Consider the following 21034-nt stretch of genomic DNA (forward strand, 5'->3'; position numbering starts at 1 on the left):
ACAATGAAGGAAGAAAATATTTGGCTAGAGCTCAAGGAAGGTTAAGAGGGTGGCAGCAGTAAGGGTACATGAGGTTTATGACTTTGGCATAGAGAGTGGTTAGATATGGCAAGTTAGATGTGAGATAGGCCGTCATCCTTAGACACTTCTTTTTGTTGGTAAGATGGGATCATCAGCTATACAAGGGTGGGATGTTGGCTATTTCATGCTTTGTAGACAAGAGTGATGGCTTTCGTAGCAATGGCAACAAACCACCAATGACCCTAAGGGTAGGACTGCTATTTTGTTCATCTTTGGACAAGTCTTGGAAAATTTTGCACAGGGTTTTTGCCCATATGGAACGTTCCAATTTTATGTTTGGATGAGCAGATATGATCTTGAGTTGGAGTTGTTTCCGTTGGATAAGAACTCATGCTCTGAGATGATCTTCCACTTGTAGAGTGGCCACAAGCTCTTGGCACACCACCATTGTGCATTGTAGGGGGATTGTGGTGTCTTGCATTGCCTCATTGTTTTGCAGTAGCAATTGGAGTTCATGGCATATTATGAGATTCGAGGGTGGTACCACTGCCTATATCAAGAGAGACTCGGGTTTGATCCATTTTCAAGACCAGGTCTGTGTCAATATTTATTTGATGGAGACGCGATGACATAGAGAGACTCTTCTGAGACAGATAAGATAGCTTGTGCTAGAGACAGATGCTACCAAGCGACATATGCTACCCAGTGACATGTCACAAATTTTTATGCCTTTGAGTCACCCTTTGGGTGTAGTGGAGTGGAAGAGGAGGAGATAGAGGATATGAGGGCAGAGTGAATCGGGAGGAGGAGATGGCATGAAGTGGCAGAGTAGAGAGTTGCTAGACCACACACCATAGAGGTCTAGCCTATCTCATCCTTTCTTCGAGGTGATCGGTAGAGTGTGACTCATTGATTGGTATGATGTTGACGGCCAGTGCTGGTATTGATGTAGCCTTTGGCACTTGCCTGCAAACCGGTTTAGGGCTTAGGGTTTCGGGTTTAGGGGTTAGGGGTTAGAGGTTAGGGGTTTAGGGTTTAGGGTTTAGGGTTTAGGGGTTTAGGGTTTTAGGGGTTTAGGGTCTAGGGTCTAGGGTTTAGGATTTAGGGTTTAGGGTTTAGGGCTCAGGGTTTAGGGCTTGGGCTTAGGGTTTAGGGCTTAGGGCTTAGGGCTTAGGGTTTAGGGGTTAGGGGTTAGGGGTTAGGGGTTTAGGGTTTAGGGGTTATAGACAACCATCACCCTTTATATCGAGCATTCTGCATTGATGAACGAGATATGCTAAGAAGGATGGGTGATACAAGAAGGAACAATGATAGGAAGACATAGATCTGAAAAGAGAAAACTAAACGGAGTAAGAGCGAGAACCCATGATGATGCCGAGGGGTAAGGAGAAGACGAAATCGGAAGACGAAGCATGAATGAAACAGACGTAGACAGGAAAGTCGGTAGGAGGAGAGGTGCGTAACAATGGGGAAGACCAGTCGGGGGCAAAGAACAAAATGTAAGAGATGGAGAATGGTGGAATAATCATGAAGGAAAACTGAAAATAGGAAACTGAGAACAAGGGAGTTTGGAGCAAGGAGGCTTGAAAGCTGGATATATTACAAAAAGCTGAGGATACAAGAGTTCTCAGAGGCAGACTCTGCCTACAAATGAGCCAAGGATGCTCTTATATAGGAAAAGGCAAAGTGGAGGGATGAGCTATAATCCACTCTGAGCTGTCATGAGTGGAGGTTGAGCTGTAATCCACTCTGAGCTGTCATCCATTTGTTTGTACAATGAAAAGACATAAAGGTGAAGGTCTTACTCAAATATGAGTAGTGTCTAGTCACTTTATGAATTTTATTTAATTTTGTACAAGCGTCATGATGAAGGTCTTATCCAATTGAGGACAGTGTCTAATCACCATGACCGAGACATAGGACTTCCGGTTGTCCAGTATCAAGTGGAAGTAGTAATCCGCCATTGTGAATGTCCCAATAAGACAGACTAGGTTGAAGAGGATGCATGGCCCTTCCAAAGTTGCTGCAGTTCATCTAGCACTGTGTGGATATTACGATCTAGTTTGCCCACAGCAAGTTGTAAGTTGTACAGGGCAGAGTGGCAAGCATCCAAACATACCTGAGTAGCAAGGTTGTGCGAATTGCACCAATTCAACTGCTGCTGCTCGACAGGCATGCTATGGTCATCTTTGTTTGTTAGGGCATAAGGGGCATGAACAGACTTCAGTAAACCATCTTCAGTTGTTACCTGAAATCCTTTAGACTGTGGCCATTTGTCAGGTCGGAGCATCATCATTGGATATATGCGATCAGCTGATGCAGGGATATAATCAAAATTGGAATGCGACTATACAGGCGGATTTACCGCAGTAGAACGGTGATACTGTAGACTGGCAGCAGCAAGAAATCGGGATGCAGCTGTAGAAGTTAGCCAATCTCTGATAGATTCAAATTTGTCACGGGAGAGATTAGGAGCAGCATCGGAGGCACTAGTTCGGCTCTCATCAGGAATTCCGGCAATAGAAACATGAGAGGTTGATGGGAAAGATAAACGCATAATGTGCTTACCCTTTTCACTTGGGGTGCGACGGCGAACCACCGATTTTGTTGGAGCATCCTCAACTTGAAACATAGGCATTTTGGAAAAGGAGGAGGCTTCGTCCGAGACTTGCTGATAATCCATTTCCCACTCTTCTGGCATAGGCAGAGCGTCGAAATGGAACCTGGTCACTTTTGCATTAGTTTTGCCATAGATAATACATTCATCATTAGCAGTGACATGGCAAGGGACAGGATTAATGGTAGACACTAAATAATTCATAGAATGGACATGGATAGCACAGTGCTCTGATTTTGGCTTCATGGCTAGACCTTTAATCTGGACGTACAAACGCAAAGCAGTGGACAAGTGGGGGTCCGTGATACAAGAACAATGATAGTAAGACATAGATCTGAAAAGAGAAAACTAAACGGAGTAAGAGCGAGAACCCATGATGATGCCGAGGGGTAAGGAGAAGACGAAATCGGGAGACGAAGCGTGAATGAAACAAATGTAGACAAGAAAGGCGGTAGGAGGAGAGGTGCGTAACAATGGGGAAGACTAGTCAGGGGCAAAGAACAAGACGTAAGAGATGGAGAACGGTGGAATAGTCATGAAGGAAAACTGAAAGTAGGAAACTGAGAACAAGGGAGTTTGGAGCAAGGAGGCTTGAAAGCTGGATATATTGCAAAAAGCTGAGGATACAAGAGTTCTCGGAGGCAGACTCTACCTACAAATGAGCCAAGGATGCTCTTATATAGGAAAAGGCAAAGTGGAGGGATGAGTTGTAATCCACTCTGAGCTGTCATGAGTGGAGGTTAAGCTGTAATCCACTCTGAGCCGTCATCCATTTGTTTGTACAATGAAAAGACATAAAGGTGAAGGTCTTACTCAAATATAAGCAGTGTCTAGTCACTTTATGAATTTTATTTAATTTTGTACAAGCATCATGATGAAGGTCTTATCCAATTGAGGACAGTGTCTAATCACATGACCAAGACATAGGACTTCCGGTTGTCCTCAAGTGGAAGTAGTAATCCGCCATTGTGAATGTCCCAATAAGGTGCTCCTTCCCGGGAGAGCATGTCTGGGAGCACATTTGAGGAGCCTTTTCTACCAGCCTTTTCTCAATTGAATGGTAATTGAGCTCAGCGCCTTGAAAAGTTCCTGATCGGTAGGCACATACAACTTCTTCAGTGGGTGTCTTTTCAAGTAAGACTGCTCCCCAGAAATGGTCAGATGCATCTGTTTCAATTACCAGCTATCCCGTGGCTGATGGAATGGTGAGAGATGGTAACTGTTGAACCTTTTCTTTGATGTGTTGCACTGCTTCTGTTTGGGGTAAACCCCATGTCGAACCATCTTTTCTGAGACAGAGTTGGAGAAGATGCCGATCTCTAGCAACCTGTTTATAAAAAGGGGATATGTAAGTGAGACATCCCAGGAACCTTTAGAGTTGAGTTCGATCCCTGATTTCATACGAAAATGCAAGAAGGGCCTTCAAGACATGTTGCTGCATTTGAATATTACCCTTGTGGATGTGGACTCCTAAGAACTCAATCGTTTCTTAGCCAAGGGTGATCTTTTTGGCAGAAAGGGCCAACCCTTTGGGTTTGATGAGATCAACGCAATTTGGAGATGGCGGAGATGTGAATGGACATCCTTGCTGTACACTAGTATGTCATCAATATAAACTAAACAAAAAGAGTGATGCTGACTGAATATGGAATCCATGAACTTCTGAAATTCTACCGAAGCGGCTTTGAGACCGAAAGGCAGCACATTCCATTGATAGAATCCCTGAGGGACTACAAATCCTGTCTTGTGATGATCATTAGGATTAAGACCTACTTGCCAAAACCCTGCCTTGAGGACGAACTTCGAGAAGATTGAAGCACCAGAAATTTTTTGCATAAGATATTCTTTGTTGGGAATCGGATAAGAAACGGACAAAAGACATTTATTTAGTGGCTTGTGATTTATGACAAGGCGCTTCTTACCCCTCTTCTGCTCAGAGTGTTTATTTACATAGAATGCCGTTGCTGCCCACTCAGAGCGGGACGGTTCAATGAGACCCATATCCAAGAGTTCTTGGATTTCTTGATTGCACAATTGTCAGTCTGCTTGGGTAAACCCATATGGGCTTTCTTTGAATGGTTTGGAGTTTTCTCGAAGAGGGAGATCGACTTGATGCTGGAACACTTTCTTGAAAGCCGTAGGTGAGTCACTGCTGCAATCACAAATGAACTTCTGTTGCATATCCTGCAGTGCTGTCATCATATGAAGAGTATGAACAGTTCGGCGGAGCTGCTTACTGTTTTCTACCTGGAGGAGGCTATTGATATAGTCGTCGAGCTCAGCTCCTTGAAGGGGTTGTTGAGCATCTTGAGGGCTAAATGACTCGGCAAGATTTGGAGAGGCATCTGGAGTAGAATCATATTCGGGTGGAGCTTTGACATATTGGAGGTCAACTGGGGAAGAACACTGTCGGACAATCTCTAGGTCCTCTTCAAATGGCTTGAGGACACGTTTGACAGATTCCCTTGCAGGGATATGTACCAAGACAGTATTTATGGTAAGGACCATCTCTTTAGTAGAAAACCCGAATGGGAGATGTTGGTTGAGAAAAGCATTACCAATGACCAGATCTACCCCTTGGGATTCCAACTGATAGTGGTGGAATGCCCAGCTAGAGTGATAGGAATTTCTGATGCATACCTCTTGCATGCAATAAGCCCGCCACCCATTGTTGAACCACGCGTCTCTCACGGACCCCCACTTGTCCACTGTTCTGCATTTGTACGTCCAGATTAAAGGTCTAGCCATGAAGCCAAAATCAGAGCACTGTGCTATCCATGTCCGTTCTGTGAATTATTTAGTGTCTACCATTAATCCTGTCCCTCGCCATGTCACTGCTAATGATGAATGTATTATCTACGGCAAAACTAATGCAAAAGTGACCAGGTTCCATTTCGACGCTCTGCCTATGCCAGAAGAGTGGGAAATGGATTATCAACAAGTCTCGGACGAAGCCTCCTCCCTTTCCAAAATGCCTATGTTTCAGGTTGAGGATGCTCCAACAAAATCGGTGGTTCGCCGTCGCACCCCAAGTGAAAAGGGTAAGTGCATTATGCGTTTATCTTTCCCATCAACCTCTCATGTTTCTATTGCCGGAATCCTTGATGAGAGCCGAACTAGTGCCTCCGATGCTACTCCTGATCTCTCCCCTAACAAAGTTGAATCTATCAGAGATTGGGTAACTTCTACAGCTGCATCCCGATTTCCTGCTGATGCCAATCTACAGTATCGCCACTCTACTGCGGTAAATCCGCCTGTATAGTTGCATTCCAATTTTGATAATATCCCTGCATCAGCTGATCGCATATATCCAATGATGATGCTCCAACCTGTCAAGTGGCCACAGTCTAAAGGATTTCAGGTAACAACTGAAGATGGTTCACTGAAGTTTGTTCATGCCCCTTATGCCCTAACAGACAAAGATGACCATAGCATGCCTGTCGAGCAGCAGTAGTTGAATTGGTGCAATTCGCACAACCTTGCTACTCAGGTATGTTTGGATGCTTGCCACTCTGCCTTGTACGACTTACAACTTGCTGTGGGCAAACTAGATCGTAATATCCACACAGTGCTAGATGAACTGCAGCAACTTCGGAAGGGCCATGCATCCTCTTCAACCTGGTCTGTATATAAGTCATTTCCTCCATCATTACCCCCCTCTTCGGCTAGTCCCCTCATAGAGCCCTGCTATCCTTCCAAATCTCCCAGTCTTATGTTTTGGCCCCAGTTTTCTGATTCTATCGAGATGGTTGACTCTCCTTATGCAATAGTGCTACAAGAGGATAGAGATGATCTCCACCAATTCCAACCTCTACCCCCTGATATGGAAATACCTCCGCCATTGCCCACTTCACCGCCTCCTTCTCCACCACCGCTCCCGGAATCTCCATTTCCATCTCCGCCAGTTTCTCCCCGAGCTTCCTGCGTTAATTCCTTTGGTCCCATTCTCTATATGAACTCTGGAATTAAACCGGAGCCTATGGAAGAAGATCCACCCCAAGCATCCACCTCACAACAGCCCCCTAGGGAGCAATGGCGAGGCAAGCGCACAGCATTTTTTGCGGGCCTGGATCTGAATTCATGAGAGGTGAATTCCAAACTCACTTCATTGATGGTGACCTTGATGAGTAAACTGATCTGCACAAACGGCTTCAGCACAAATCCTTCCCCAATTATATTTTAAATATTGATGCGGTCTCACCACAGGCAATGAAGGATATTCTCAAAATATTCTACGGACACATGATGTCATTAGTCACGATCTATAGATGGAATCCAAGAGATGCAGCAGTTGAAACCACCAAAGGTTTCACCGGTGTTATTGCTAATTGGTGGGAGTTCTTATCAGATGAATCCAAAGAGCAAATCTTTGCAAGTGCTGATGCCAATAATCAACCTAATGCCCCGGATTCCCTTATAGCCGCAATCTCCAATCAGTTTCTTCCTACTTTCACAGATGATTGCGCCCAGGCAGCAAATGAATTTTCTGCTCTCAAGCTATGCGATCTTTTTCAGTTGGAAGCCTAGCCTACAATGCACATGTGCAACAGCTGGTTTATGAAGCTGGCATTTTTTCTGACACCGCAGCAAAGCGTCATTACCTGTACAGCTTACCGCACCGACTTGGAGAAGCAGTCATGGTGGTCATCGAAGCGCAGACGAAGATTGTCAACATTGACAATCAACCGACTGAAATCCACAAGACAGTCGTAGATTATACTTTTGCTAACCTATTCCAGATGGTCGAAGTATATATCCGTCGACAATGTACAGAATACACTCTCTGGCGCAAGCTTAAAAAGGTTGGTATTGTTTCACCGGCCATATGTGAACAGTTTGTGGGTCATTAGAATTTTTGCCCTCCAGGTTCTAGTTATGGTCGTCCTCCCCAGCGATCCCATTCATCCAAATCTCGCCCTTCTAAATGTTCATGTGGGTCCTCGAACTTTCCTAAAATTCGAAAGCTCCAATGGCATCGTCGCTACTCTAGAAGGCCTCAACGTTTTCTTCGCCGCCGCTCTTTCCAACAAAACAAATCTACAGGATGTTTTATCTGTGGCAAGAAAGGCCACTTTGCTCGTGACTGTCATGAGAAGCCCCGCAATCCACAGCAAAAACAACTGAAAGGTTTCTTCGCAATGATAGCACACCCCGAACAATGGGAAGTCATTTCCCAAGGTGAGTCTGATGAGTCTCTTCTAGAATGTTCTGAATCAGATACTCCAGAATGTCTCCATTCCCAGATACATGCTTCTCCAGCATCCGAAGATGATGACCCCAATGTATATAGCTTGATGAATCTTCCTCATTGACGACAACCTTTCCGTGTTGATATCGAGATTTCCTCAGGAAGTTCTAATGGAGAGCCCCCAGAAGAACCTCCTCTCCCAGAGGTTTTTGCTCCAGCTTTCGGTCGTAGCAATTCCAGTGGTCACAGTCGAGGTCGCGGGCGACATCCTGGGTTTTCCCATCGAAATTTTTCATCTTTTGATTTACATACGTCTGAAGATCTTTCTGATTCTTCCTATGCTCCTTCTCCAAGTAGAAGATTACCTTCAGCAGATTTCTATTCCGGACCTTCGGTCTTTCGGCCTCTCCACAGTGTACATGACTCCTCCCCTAACTTTCTTCCTCCCCATTTTTGGAAATCCCCAGTCACCACTCTCTCTGCCCCTGCTCCTCTGATCCAATCTCCTCAACGACCCCCCTATTTTGACCAATTTGAGAGCCTTGGCATCAGCATTGATGGGCTTCGTATCCACCTAAAGACGATCACTGACAATTGTGCCAAGCTTCAAAATTCCATCGAATCATTGGATCGTAAGGTTGGTGAACATTTGACTCAGTGCAAGATCTATACTGAACTAGTTCCAAATGTGTTATCTCTTGAAGATTTCTTTTCGTCGCCATCACCAGCAGTCCGAAATCCTATGAAAAATTGGTTGGTAAAAGTTCAGCTCAAACCCCCGGGGGTACCTAGTCTTCTTCCTCTCTATTGGTTCAACTTCTCTCAATTGTTTCAATTGTCCCATGTATGGGAGCTATATTTTTTACTTTTTTTTAATTTTTAAATATTCTTAGGCATCTTAACAATATTATGTTAGACCTCCCATTCTTCTTTATCTATACCACACTTCATATCAGAAACAATGTCACCATTTTTGTATCTACTCTTTTTAGTATGATGAAAGAGAGACACATCATTCATTGGTTCTCCTATATTGACCCTAAAACTGACACTATGGGGATTCAAATTTAGCCAAGGGAAAGCTCATAGAACAAAGGAAAAAGGAGACGAATGGAGCTCCCACAAAAGGACTTTTGCAGCTCCCATCATGGTGAAGTTGGGACCACAACTCAAGCGTGCTCCCCAGCATTATAGGAACGATGTCAAGTTTGTATGTGGAAATAGGCAACAAGTCGATCAACACTACACAATGAATCTAGTTGACAAAGAACCAAGGACCCCAACTATCAAAGGTGCATGGCAAGCATAAATGCCAAGAAAAATACGTTAATTGACAATAGATCAACTACCAAACCAAGGACATTCTCAATGGCTATGCACAAAGGACTTGTCTAGACAAAGTTTGTTAGCCTAAATAGATACAGAGTTATGGCCATTGGTGCCTAGGCTTCTAACAAGGGAGGCATGAACAATGCATTGTAAACATGGCGGGTAGTACCTACCATGAATGTCAGTAATAAGGAGGCTTGTATATAAGGTTCTCGAGTCCTAGAAGTTGGGGTTATTTCTACAATGTAGGCATACTCTTGTATGGAGAGCATCTTATATTTCTTTATATTCAATTCTATTTGTAATAGTAGAAATACACTTATGTTCAATCATTGCAATCTTTCCTTCTATCTCTATTTCAATATTTACATCCTTTGAGTTGTCTGCAGTCCCTTTCCCCCATGCTATGTATACATTCACCCAATTTGCATTTTCTTGATGCTCTTTTGGTTATTGGGAAAAAGAAAATGCCCTACATACCTAAACAAATGAAGGGCCATGGGATAACTTGATGAGCGAGTGCCACCATCACAAATGGCTATTTTGGTGGATCTTTGCTTGTCTGGAGAGAATTCATGCGACCACCAAGAGAGATATAGGGGCTGATTACAAAGGGTCCAGAGACCGTGCTGAAGTGCTCTTGCCGCCATGTTAGCCTGTTCAAACAAGAAGACAAAATAGCCTTTCCTAAGGAATCAGACGTTTGACACCACCAATCCTTTCCTCATCCAATTTGTTCTTATCCACATTTCAAATAACTACTAGAGGGGGTCTAACACCTGGTAGATATCCAACCAGCGCATGTCTGATCAACCACTCAGTAGACTCAGAAAGGAGTTCATTGTCGAGTGTAGCAGTGACATGCATAGCAAAATCAGTAGACGATGCTGTTTGACTAGCGTGAGCGTTCTCTTTCAAAAGTGAGCGTGCACTTTACGGATAGCTTCCTCCCATTCCAGAGCCCTGAGGGGAGACTCTGGGGTGCCTAGTCATCTTGCTTTTTTGGCGGGACTTCAACTACCTTGGCAATCTTTCTTTCATCCTTTCTCTGAAGCTCTTCTCCGCATCTCGAGCTTCTTTCGTACCTAATGCTCGTCTGCCTGAGTGGCTGTTTTGCTGGACTCTCCTGAGATTTTTTCATCCCCATGCACATGCGCTGCTCCCTCATCTTCATCATCTTTTCTTTGGAGGGAGAAAGTCGGGGACTCTTCTTCATAGGAAGGGCGAGGAGCGACCGAATCTCGATCCACAAGGTCTTTGACCCCCTCCCGCCTCTGTTGGCTTGCAAATCTCTGTTGACGGTGTAGTTACCTCCTTCTCGATCGTCTCTTTCAAGTCGATCACCATAACCACCTCCACGTCCTCTTGCATGGGTGCTGCTTCCCCCTCTTTTGTTGACTAGAAAGTGACCTAGGCTGGCGAAGAGAGATTCTCTGTCATTAACGAAGCCCTGCATGCGAGGTTTGAAACTCACTGGCGAAAAGGCTTTGTTTGTCTTTCTTAGGCGTTAGGGGGAGGAATTTATGAGTAGGTTATTCCAACCTGAGAGCTTTCCTTCAAGTCCCAGATCACGTATAAGTTTTGTCTATAGTTCAGGTTCAAGATGAGAGAGCGTACGATGGAGATAGGCCTTCCCATCACCATCACCATCACCTCCATCGCCATCACCATCCTCCATCTCTCCGTTTCTATCAAGGAGGTTTATTTTTTGCTCTTGTTTTCCTCTTGCAATTGGTTAATGAAGTTCTCATGAAACATGGGAGCCCCTATTGACTTACTTTGTGTCTTGAGGATTTGAATGAGGATGAGGCGAAAGAGATTCAACAATGTATTTTAGAATCTGAAAGCACTAAAAAAAGAAATTTTGAGTTTTATAAAAATATGGAAGGTAGAACTTCATCCAAATACAATTTAGTGGGAAAGACATGCAATGAGATACACAAATGGTCAATAGAGTGGATCAAGAATGCCCTAAACAAGGCCAATAAAGACACTCTTTTGTCTCTCTTTGTGCAAAAAAATATTGATTGCCATGTTTCGTAATCAAAGTGGGTTGAGAGAGCTAGAGAAAGAGACACCATGTGGATTCTCACTTTGAGCACACTACTGCTACTCATGGGAGACTTCCAAGATTGGATATACATGTAGGGTTAGTTTTATTTTGATAATACAATATCAAGCATCCCGTTTTCTTCTATGGACATGGCATGCCTAAGTTCACCGCCCAAGATGCATTTGTCTTTATTGCCTTACATAAATAATTTTTGTGTAGCTATCATGATTTCAGGATGAATTTGTTAGCTAGGGCAAGAAAGTTAAAATGGAGTGGGGACCACTGGTAAAGAATCTTCCTACACTATATGTAATGATTATCTATTCATGGTGACTTTTGTTTATGGTGGAAAGAAGAAAATAAGTTAGTTGATTTGCAAACACCCCCGTTTGGAGATTTCTTGGTTGACTAATGACATGGAAGAGGAAATTGAAGAAGACATCCCACGTTGCTTCAAAGAAATGCTCATAGATTTAAGGCCAAGTGCTCAATCGAAATATAAAATTTGGTCATCAGAAGAGTCAATCTAGAAACTCACAATGTTTACCCTCAATAAAGTTTTAATGCTCCACACTATTTATGGAGGGAAGCCAATGGAGATTGTGCAATCATACACCTATCTAGGAGCAATCTTTGTGGGGCTAGTCTTCACAATGGCCCACGTAATCTTTGCAAGGACAGTCTTCACAATGGCCCACGTAGCTAGGGCACGACTTACACAAGGATAGGGAGCTCTAGCTCAACTAGAGTGGTAGGGCTTTTAGGCACACTTCTAGGACCCAATGACAAAGGGATGTCTATTTGACACACTTTTAAGACCGACAACCATGTATGCAACACCCTTCTAAGGGGTGAGCTATGAGCAATTGAGTAGTTGTGATTTTAGACGCTATAGGTGATTATGGATTTAAGATGATTCGAAGTAAGCCCTCAGTCCCCCACCAGATTGTGAGGTAGATTTTACCATACAACACTTCAGATTGATCTTATCACTTATCTTCACAAGGTTTGGGCTTTACCTAAGTAGAGACTACCAAGGTGGGCATTAGATAGGGGTCTGTGGTTTGGCTTTACCCTTCTTCTGCAAACGATTCTTCACTAAATGACTTGCCAGCCCACACAGAAAGTAGTAGTTAGGGGGGTTTTTGTATAGCAAGTTCTATTCTCTATACACGCTCCCATTCCTATTGAGAATCACTAAAGAGCTCGGGAGTTCCTCAACGATGTCCATCCAAATGCAAATTTGGGGGTTTTCGCTTGGGTTTATAAAATTTTCTGCTTCTACCCCTAACAACTTACCCAAACCTCCATAGAGAGCTCGAAGTTGATTACAGAGGGACAAGGGTAGATCAGGCAATTTAACCCAAATGGGTATTTTGGTGGATCTTTGCTTGTTTGGAGAGAAGTCATGCGACCACCAAGAGAGGTATAGGGGCTGATTACTAATGGTCCAGAGACCGTGCTAAAGTGCTCTTGCTGCCATGTTAGCCTGTTCAAACAAGAAGACAAAATAGCCTTTCCTAAGGAATCAGACGTTTGACACCACCAATCCTTTCCTCATCCAATTTGTTCTTATCCACATTTCAAATAACTATTAGAGGGGGTCTAACACTTGGTAGATATCCAACCAACGCATGTGTGATCAACCACTCAGTAGACTCAGAAAGGAGTTCATTGTCAAGTGTAGCAGTGACATGCATAGTAAAATCAGTAGACATTGCTATTCGACTAGCATGAGCGTTCTCTTTCAAAAGTGAGCGTGCACTTTACGGATAGCTTCCTCCCATTCCAGAGCCCTGAGGGGAGAGTCTGGGGTGCCTTGTTGTCTTGCATTTTTGGCGGGACTTCAACTACCTTGGCAATCTTTCTTTCATCCTTTCTCTTAAGCTCTTCTCCGCATCTCGATCTTCTTTCGTAGCTAATTTCATCTTCAACTCGTCTGCCTATGTGGCTGTTGCTAGACTCTCCTGAGATTTTTTCACCCCCATGCACATGCGCTGCTCCCTCATCTTCATCATCTTTTCTTTGGAGGGAGAAAGTCGGGGACTCTTCTACATAGGAAGGGCGAGGAGTAGATTCCACGGGAAGGGAGAAGAAGCCTCTTCTTGTCATTTGAGATGTTGTCACGTACAAGGTCTTTGCCCCCCTCCTGCCTCTGTTGGCTTGCGAGTCTCTGCCGATGGTGTAGTTACCTCCGTCTCGATCGTCTCTTTCAAGTTGATCACCATAACCACCTCCACATCCTCTTGCATGGGTGTTGCTTCCCCCTCTTTTGCTGACTAGAAAGTGACTTGGGCTGACGAAGAGAGATTCTCTGTCATGAAATAACGAAGCCCTGCATGTGAGGTTTGAAACTCACTAGCGAAAAGGCTTTGTTTGTCTTTCTTAGGCGTCAGGGGAGGGAACTTAGAGTCATCAATGAGTAGGTTATTCCAACCTGAGAGCTTTCCTTCAAGTCCCAGATCACATACAATTTTTGTATGTAGTTTAGGTTCAAGATGAGAGAGAGTATGATGAAGATAGGCATTCCCATCACCATCACCATCAGCTCCATCACCATCACCATCCTCCATCTTTCCATTTCTATCAAGGAGGTTTATTTTTTGCTCTTGTTTTCCCTCTTGCAATTGCTTAATGAAATGCTGATGAAACATGGGAGCCCCTATTGACTTACTTTGTGTCTTGAGGATTTGAATGAGGATGAGGTGTATTTTAGAAAATGAAAGCACTACAAAAAGAAATTTTGAATTTTATAAAAATATGGAAGGTAGAATTTCATCCAAATACAATTTAGTGGGGGAGACATGCAATGACATATACAAATGGTCAATAAAGTGGATTAAGAATGCCCTAAACAAGGCCAATATAGACACTCTTTTGTCTCTATTTGTGCAAAAAATATTGATTGCCATGTTTCGTAATCAAAGTGGGTTGAGGGAGCTAGAGAAAGAGACACCATGTGGATTCTCACTTTGAGCACACACTGCTACTCATGGGAGACTTCCAAGATTGGATATATATGTAAGGTTAATTTTATTTTGGTAATACAATACCAAGCATCCCGTTTTCGTCTATGGACATGACATGCCTAAGTTCACCGCCCAAGATGCATTTGTCTTTATTGCCTTACATCAAGAATTTTTGTGTAGCTATCATGATTTGAGGATGAATTTGTTAGCTAGGGCAAGAAAGTTAAAATGGAGTAGGGACCATTGGTAAAGAATCTTCCTACACTATATGTAATGATTATCTAGTCATGGTGACTTTTGTTTATGGTGGAAAGAAGAAAATAAGTTAGTTGATTTGCAAACACCCCCGTTTGGAGATTTCTTGGTTGACTAATGACATGGAAGAGGAAAGTGAAGAAGACACCCCATGTTGCTTCAAAGAAATGTTCATAGATTTAAGGCCAAGTGCTCAATTGAAATATAAAATTTGGTCATCAGAAGAGTCAATCTAGAAACTCACAATGTTTACCCTCAATAAAGTTTTAATGCTCCACACTATTTATGGAGGGAAGCCAATGGAGATTGTGCAATCATACACCTATCTAGGAGCAATCTTTGCGGGGCTAGTCTTCACAATGGCCCACATAGCTAGGGCACGACTTACACAAGGATAGGGAGCTCTAGCTCAACTAGAGTGGTGGGGCTTTTAGGCACACTTCTAGGACCCAATGACAAAGGGATGTCTATTTGACATACTTTTAAGACTAACAACCATGTAAGTAGCACCCTTCTAAGGGGTGACCTATGAGCAACTAAGTGGTTGTGATTTTTGGCGCTACAGGTGATTATGGATTTAAGATGATTCGAAGTAAGCCCTCAGTCCCCCACCAAATTGTGAGGTAGATTTTACCATACAACACTCCAGATTGATCTTATCACTTATCTTCACAAGGTTTGGGCTTTACCTAAGTAGAGACTACCAAGGTTGGCATTAGAGTCATATACGACTAGCTAAGAGTAGGGTTAGCATGGCCTGGTATGCACGAATACCTAGATGGTTTTCCAATTAAGGTATTTAGATGGACCATCTTCCTCCCTTTTAGTATAGCTTGGAAGCGCCTGACCCCTTGAGCCAATGTGAAGTGGCTTGTATGAGTTACTTTTGGGATTGTACTTTGCCTCATAGGCTTGTGAGGCCTTCTAAAGATCTCTCTCTCTGTTTCTCTGTCTGTGTCTCTCTTTGTCTCTCTCTCTCTCTCTCCTATTCCTTTTTTAATGGGCTACGTGTGTTGATTAATCTTTTTTCTCTTCTCACACCTTAAAGCCATCATTTATGGTTCCAAATAATATTATTACAATAATGAACATTTCAAATACATGCAATATTTCATGCATTACTATCCATTTTGTTGATATCAAATTGGGTGGAGTGACTAATGTGTGGGCATTTTGTATATTCATGCCCATTGATCATCATCATGATCACGCAAATGCAATGCCTATTGTATATTCCAAATGTTTTTAAACAAACCTATTTATCATCTATATCAAGCAAAACACCAAAGTTTTAGACTAAACCATATATATGCTTTTTTGCAAGATGACTTGAGAGAGAGAGAGAGATAGATAGATAGATAGATAGTTTTTTTAATGTCGTAGGAACAATCCCAAGGAGCCAGTTCTGACTCATCCGACGTCGATCCCGGAGGATCGAACACACAACACCCAACGATAAGAATCAGAGCCTTAACCACCAAGACCCACGCAGGTTTTACTAAACTTGATGGGGAAGGATGGCTTATACACCAGAATAGATAGTTTTTTTAACGTCGTAGGAACAATCCCAAGGAGCCAGTTCTGACTCATCCAACGTCGATCCCGGAGGATCGAACACACAACACCCAACGACAAGAACCAGAGCCTTAACCACCAAGACCCACGCGGGTTTTACTAAACTTGATGGGGAAGGATGGCTTATACACCAGGATAGATAGTTTTTTTAACGTCGTAGGAACAATCCCAAGGAGCCAGTTCTGACTCATCCGACGTCGATCCCGGAGGATCGAACACACAACACCCAACGACAAGAGCCAGAGCCTTAACCACCAAGACCCACGCGGGTTTTACTAAACTTGATGGGGAAGGATGGCTTATACACTAGGATAGATAGTTTTTTTAACGTCGTAGGAACAATCCCAAGGAGCCAGTTCTGACTCCTCCGACGTCGATCCCGGAGGATCGAACACACAACACCCAACGACAAGAACCAGAGCCTTAACCACCAAGACGCACGCGGGTTTTACTAAACTTGATGGGGAAGGATGGCTTATACACCAAGATAGATAGTTTTTTTAACGTCGTAGGAACAATCCCAAGGAGCCAGTTCTGACTCATCCGACGTCGATCCCGGAGGATCGAACACACAACACCCAACGACAAGAACCAGAGCCTTAACCACCAAGACCCACGCGGGTTTTACTAAACTTGATGGGGAAGGATGGCTTATACACCAGGATAGATAGTTTTTTTAACATCGTAGGAACAATCCCAAGGAGCCAGTTCTAACTCATCCGACGTCGATCCCGGAGGATCGAACACACAACACCCAACAACAAGAACCAGAGCCTTAACCACCAAGAGAGAGAGAGAGAGAGAGAGAGAGAGAGAGAGAGAGAGAGTTAACATTTGTGAAAGGCCTTTTAGACCAAAAATTGAAATACAGCTTGATCATATGCCCCATGTGGAGAAAGAGAATGCGATCAATCTAAACTAGGAACTTTGAAGCTTTGATATTTCTAGAGCATGTCTAACATCTACCTCTATCACCCTATGCCATGCTTTCTTGGTTTCATGTAAAGGCATTGCAATGTGGTCTCGCAATGTGAGGTTGTAATCAAGGTGCCTCCACTGGGACAACTTGCCTTTATCATCATGCTAGCTTAGCATGTATGAAAACCATGATTGTCATGCATCTCATGGCATCTAGTGAGCTCTCTCTCTCTCTCTCTCTCATGAGAATAAGAAATCTATGGTCAACCACTACTTGTGCAACTGCAATAACATGAAGTTACATCTAACCGAAAGAACCGGGCAAAACTGTGCACCATCTCGACAAAATCGAAGACCAAGTCCTTCACAGATTCTGCACGCCCGATCAACTCGCAGCATGGCAGAGCTGAAGAAGCACCGCGAACGGTAGCAGACGCCGCACAACAAAGAAGAGATAATGATTCGCAACAGGGCAGAGCTGAAGCGTCGCATGAAAGAAACATGTAAAACCTCGCAGCACAGGAGAAGTCAGTGCTCGTAGTAGAAGAGACGTGAGCAGAGGTAAGATAGGAACAACAGACAAACATACACATCTAAAACCCTAACACAGAAACCTAACCATCCCAGTAACCATAACCTAACCGTGGGGTTCCAACATACACACAAAAGCCAACTTTTCCCAAGGCAAGTCCCAACCCTTGCAGGGCCAAAAAGCAACATACTTTTAGCAGGGGCCAAAAAGTCTAATCTCCCCTCCTCGACTCGTTAAAATGGGCAAAAAAAAAAGCTATTTCCTACTTGATTCTGTCCTGCCGTAGCTCCTGAATTCAAGAGCTTCGCTCTTGCTGCAAGAATTGACTTACCAGCCATGGACGAATACCAGCACATGGAGCGCTTCAACATGGAGAACGATTACGTTGGTGGGCAGTGGATCAACGGGGAGTTCTTCTTCAAAAAACGTAAGGAGAAACGAAATCAGACCCGGGACGAGGCCCTCTACGGCGTCTTCGAGGAAAGTGATTCTGATGCCGAGGAGCACTCCCGGAAAAAGCGACGCGATGTTCTTAAGAAAGCGGACCTGTCTAAACCTCTAAGTTTTGTCTCTACGGGAACTGTGAGGCCTTCTGAGGAGATTGATAGAAAAACTGAAGAGGATGTTGCGGAGGGTTATAAGCCTGGTTTGGGATCTGGCACTTCTGGGTTAGGGTTCAAAGGCCCTACTGTGAATGACGTTGAGGAAGAGGACCTTCTTCCTTCAGCGTTCGGGAAGCGGATTCAGGAGGCCGCAGAACGAAGGGAGCGGGAAAGAGAGAAGGCCAAGCTGACAGCCACGAAAGCCAAGGCTTCTTTATCAGCCATTGGTCCAGAAGTCGCTGAATTTGAGAAACATACAAAGGGAATCGGGCTGAAATTACTGGAAAAGATGGGCTACAAGGGGGGAGGACTAGGGAAAAATGAGCAGGGCATTGCAGTTCCAATCGAGGCTAAGTTGAGACCAAAAAATATGGGTATGGGTTTCAATGATTTTAAAGAGGCCACCGTAGGATTGCCAGGGCCTCCCGGCACTGAAGAGTCGGAAGATAGGAACAAAGAAGTGAAGCCTAAGGAAAAACTTTGGCATAAAAAGCATCGAGGAAAGAAGAAAGACTATAGAACGGCAGACGATCTTCTGGTTCAAAAGAATGAGCAGGCTGTTGAAGTTGTGCAGACCATATTGGATATGAGGGGGCCACAAGTCAGGGTACTCACAAACCTTGAGCATCTAAATGCAGAGCAAACGGACATTGATGAGGAAGTTCCGATGCCAGAGCTTCAGCATAATGTTAGGTTGATTGTAGACCTGGTGGAGGCAGACATACAAACATATGATAAAAAGTTGAGGCATGAGAAAGAGTCCGTGGTGATCTTTGAGAAAGAAAGGGAGCGACTCCAAAGTGAAGTGGACCGGCAGAAACGACAAATAGAATCACTAGAGGTGATAATGGGGGAGATTGAAGCAGTGCAGCGAAAGGTAGCAGCAGGTGGCATGAGCTTGGAGGTTCTTGCAGTTGCGTTCAGTACTCTGCAGGAGGACTATAGGGAGGATTACAAGTTGCATAATCTCTCGTCAATTGCTTTGTCATTTGCACTACCTATGATGGTCAGAATATTTCAGGGGTGGGAACCATTGCTCCAACCGCGTCATGGAACTGATATGATGGGATTGTGGAGAGGTCTGTTGCAAGGAGATGAACCCATGGATTATTCAGTATTTCCTGATGTGAACGCGTATGGTGGCTTTGGAAATTCACCTTATGTACAGCTAGTGATGGAGGCTGTGTTTCCTGCCCTACGGTTTGCAGCCACAAATTCTTGGGAACCTCGGGATCCAGAGCCCATGTTAAGATTTTTGGAAACTTGGGAGAAATTACTTCCAGTATCCGTGCTTCAGAGCATTCTGGAGCATTTGGTTATGCCAAAACTCACAGCTGCTGTGGATTCTTGGGACCCTAGACAAGAAACAGTTCCCATCCATGCATGGCTGCATCCGTGGCTCCCTATGTTGGGATCGCGAATGGAGCCTCTCTACCATCCTATTCGGTTCAAGTTGGGAGATGCATTACGAGCCTGGCATCCCAGTGATGGCTCAGCCTATGCATTATTGTCTCCTTGGCAAGTTGTTTTTGATCCGGGCAGTTGGGAGCAGCTGTTAGTACGATCAATTGTTCCAAAACTGATGGGTGCCTTGCAAGAATTGGTGATAAACCCCCAAGCTCAGCATTTGGATCAGTTCAATTGGGTCATGGCATGGGCAATGGCAATTCCTGTTCAACACATTGCCAACATGCTGGATGTAGCATTTTTCCCTAAGTGGCACCAAGTTCTTTATCAGTGGCTTATGTCTAATCCAAACTTTGAGGAAGTTACACAGTGGTATTTGGGCTGGAAATCTCTGCTGACCCCTGAATTGTTGGCAAATGAAAGGATAAGGCGTCAGTTGCAAGTTGCTCTGGACATGATGGATCAGGCTGTTGAGGGTATGCCTGTTGTGCAGCCGGGAGCTAGGGAGAATGTAAGCTATCTTAGAGTAACTGAGAAACGGCAATTTGAGACCCAGCAGCAAGCTGCTGCAGCTGCCTATGCTCAACAGCAGGCTTCAGTTTATGGTGGTGTTCCACGTGAAAATGGAGGTGGAGCAGCAGAGATGAGCTTGAAAGAAGTAGTAGAATCTTTTGCTGAGCAAAATGATGTACAGTTTCTTCCCAAGGTTGGACGTAATCATGAGGGTCTGCAGGTGTATGGCTTTGGATCTATAAGTGTATGCATTGATAATGCACAACAAAGAATATATGCTCAGACAGGGGATAGATGGATGTCAGTGTCTTTGGAACAGCTTTTAGAAATGCTCCGAGCACAGTCAAGCCGATGGAAATAGTAAGGTTTTGAATCCAAAGGCTTGAATTTAAGGACTCTGGAAACATATTCATGATTGTATTTGCCAAACCTGTAAGTTGTGATTTTGTGTGCAGCGTGGTAATTGTCCTGTCTTTGTTAAAAAGGCAAATGCTCATCCACAGTCTGTTAGAAAACAGAAAGGAGGTTCCTTGCTGTAGCCAAAACCCTGCCAGCAGAAGAATGTATGTAAATGTAGCCCAGGAAACACACAGTGCTAAATTCAAATCTTGCTCCTTTCCATCGTGCACACAAGTAGATAGAGGTAAATAGAAACACATATATTGAACAATTCACAGTAGATTAAAACAGTTAAGCATGAATTGTAAATTGCTCCAAAGATGGACAAAACATGATGCAAAAGGTGTGCTCAGTGTGCCACCATTTAGTAGATAGGGTGCTGCATAGATGTGGATCCCTGGCACCTCAGAACTGTCTTCTACCTCCTCCTGGGCACCTTCAAAACATCTGTCAGCCTGCGTCCTCCAATGGAGCTTCAGAGGACTGCTCAGATACTGCACAAACAGGTCTCCTTGCTGCTCTGCAAAGCAGCCAATGATGAGACACTATACACCACCTTCTGGCCTTCCTGCTGCCCTGGATGCAGCACACGAACAAGGCACATAATGAGCTTTATTCTTGGCCTCCTAGCTGCTCTGTTATGCAGCTAATTGTGA

At 44.0% G+C, this 21034-nt stretch overlaps 1 protein-coding gene across 1 annotated transcript; it reads left to right on the forward strand.

Annotated features, from left to right (window-relative positions):
• Window positions 1-17638: 17638 nt before the first annotated feature.
• On the forward strand, window positions 17639-20569 carry STIPL1 (GC-rich sequence DNA-binding factor-like protein with Tuftelin interacting domain-containing protein). Its single transcript, XM_087375887.1, has one exon. The coding sequence runs from the start codon at window positions 17794-17796 to the stop codon at window positions 20338-20340; it is 2547 nt and encodes an 848-aa protein (XP_087232013.1). The 5' UTR covers window positions 17639-17793; the 3' UTR covers window positions 20341-20569.
• The last annotated feature ends 465 nt before the right edge of the window (window positions 20570-21034 follow it).

The sequence above is a fragment of the Dipteris shenzhenensis genome, chromosome 6 (assembly GCF_047967505.1).
Source record: "Dipteris shenzhenensis isolate YYH24624 ecotype China chromosome 6, Dip_SZ_1.0, whole genome shotgun sequence".
Lineage (NCBI taxonomy): Eukaryota > Viridiplantae > Streptophyta > Polypodiopsida > Gleicheniales > Dipteridaceae > Dipteris > Dipteris shenzhenensis.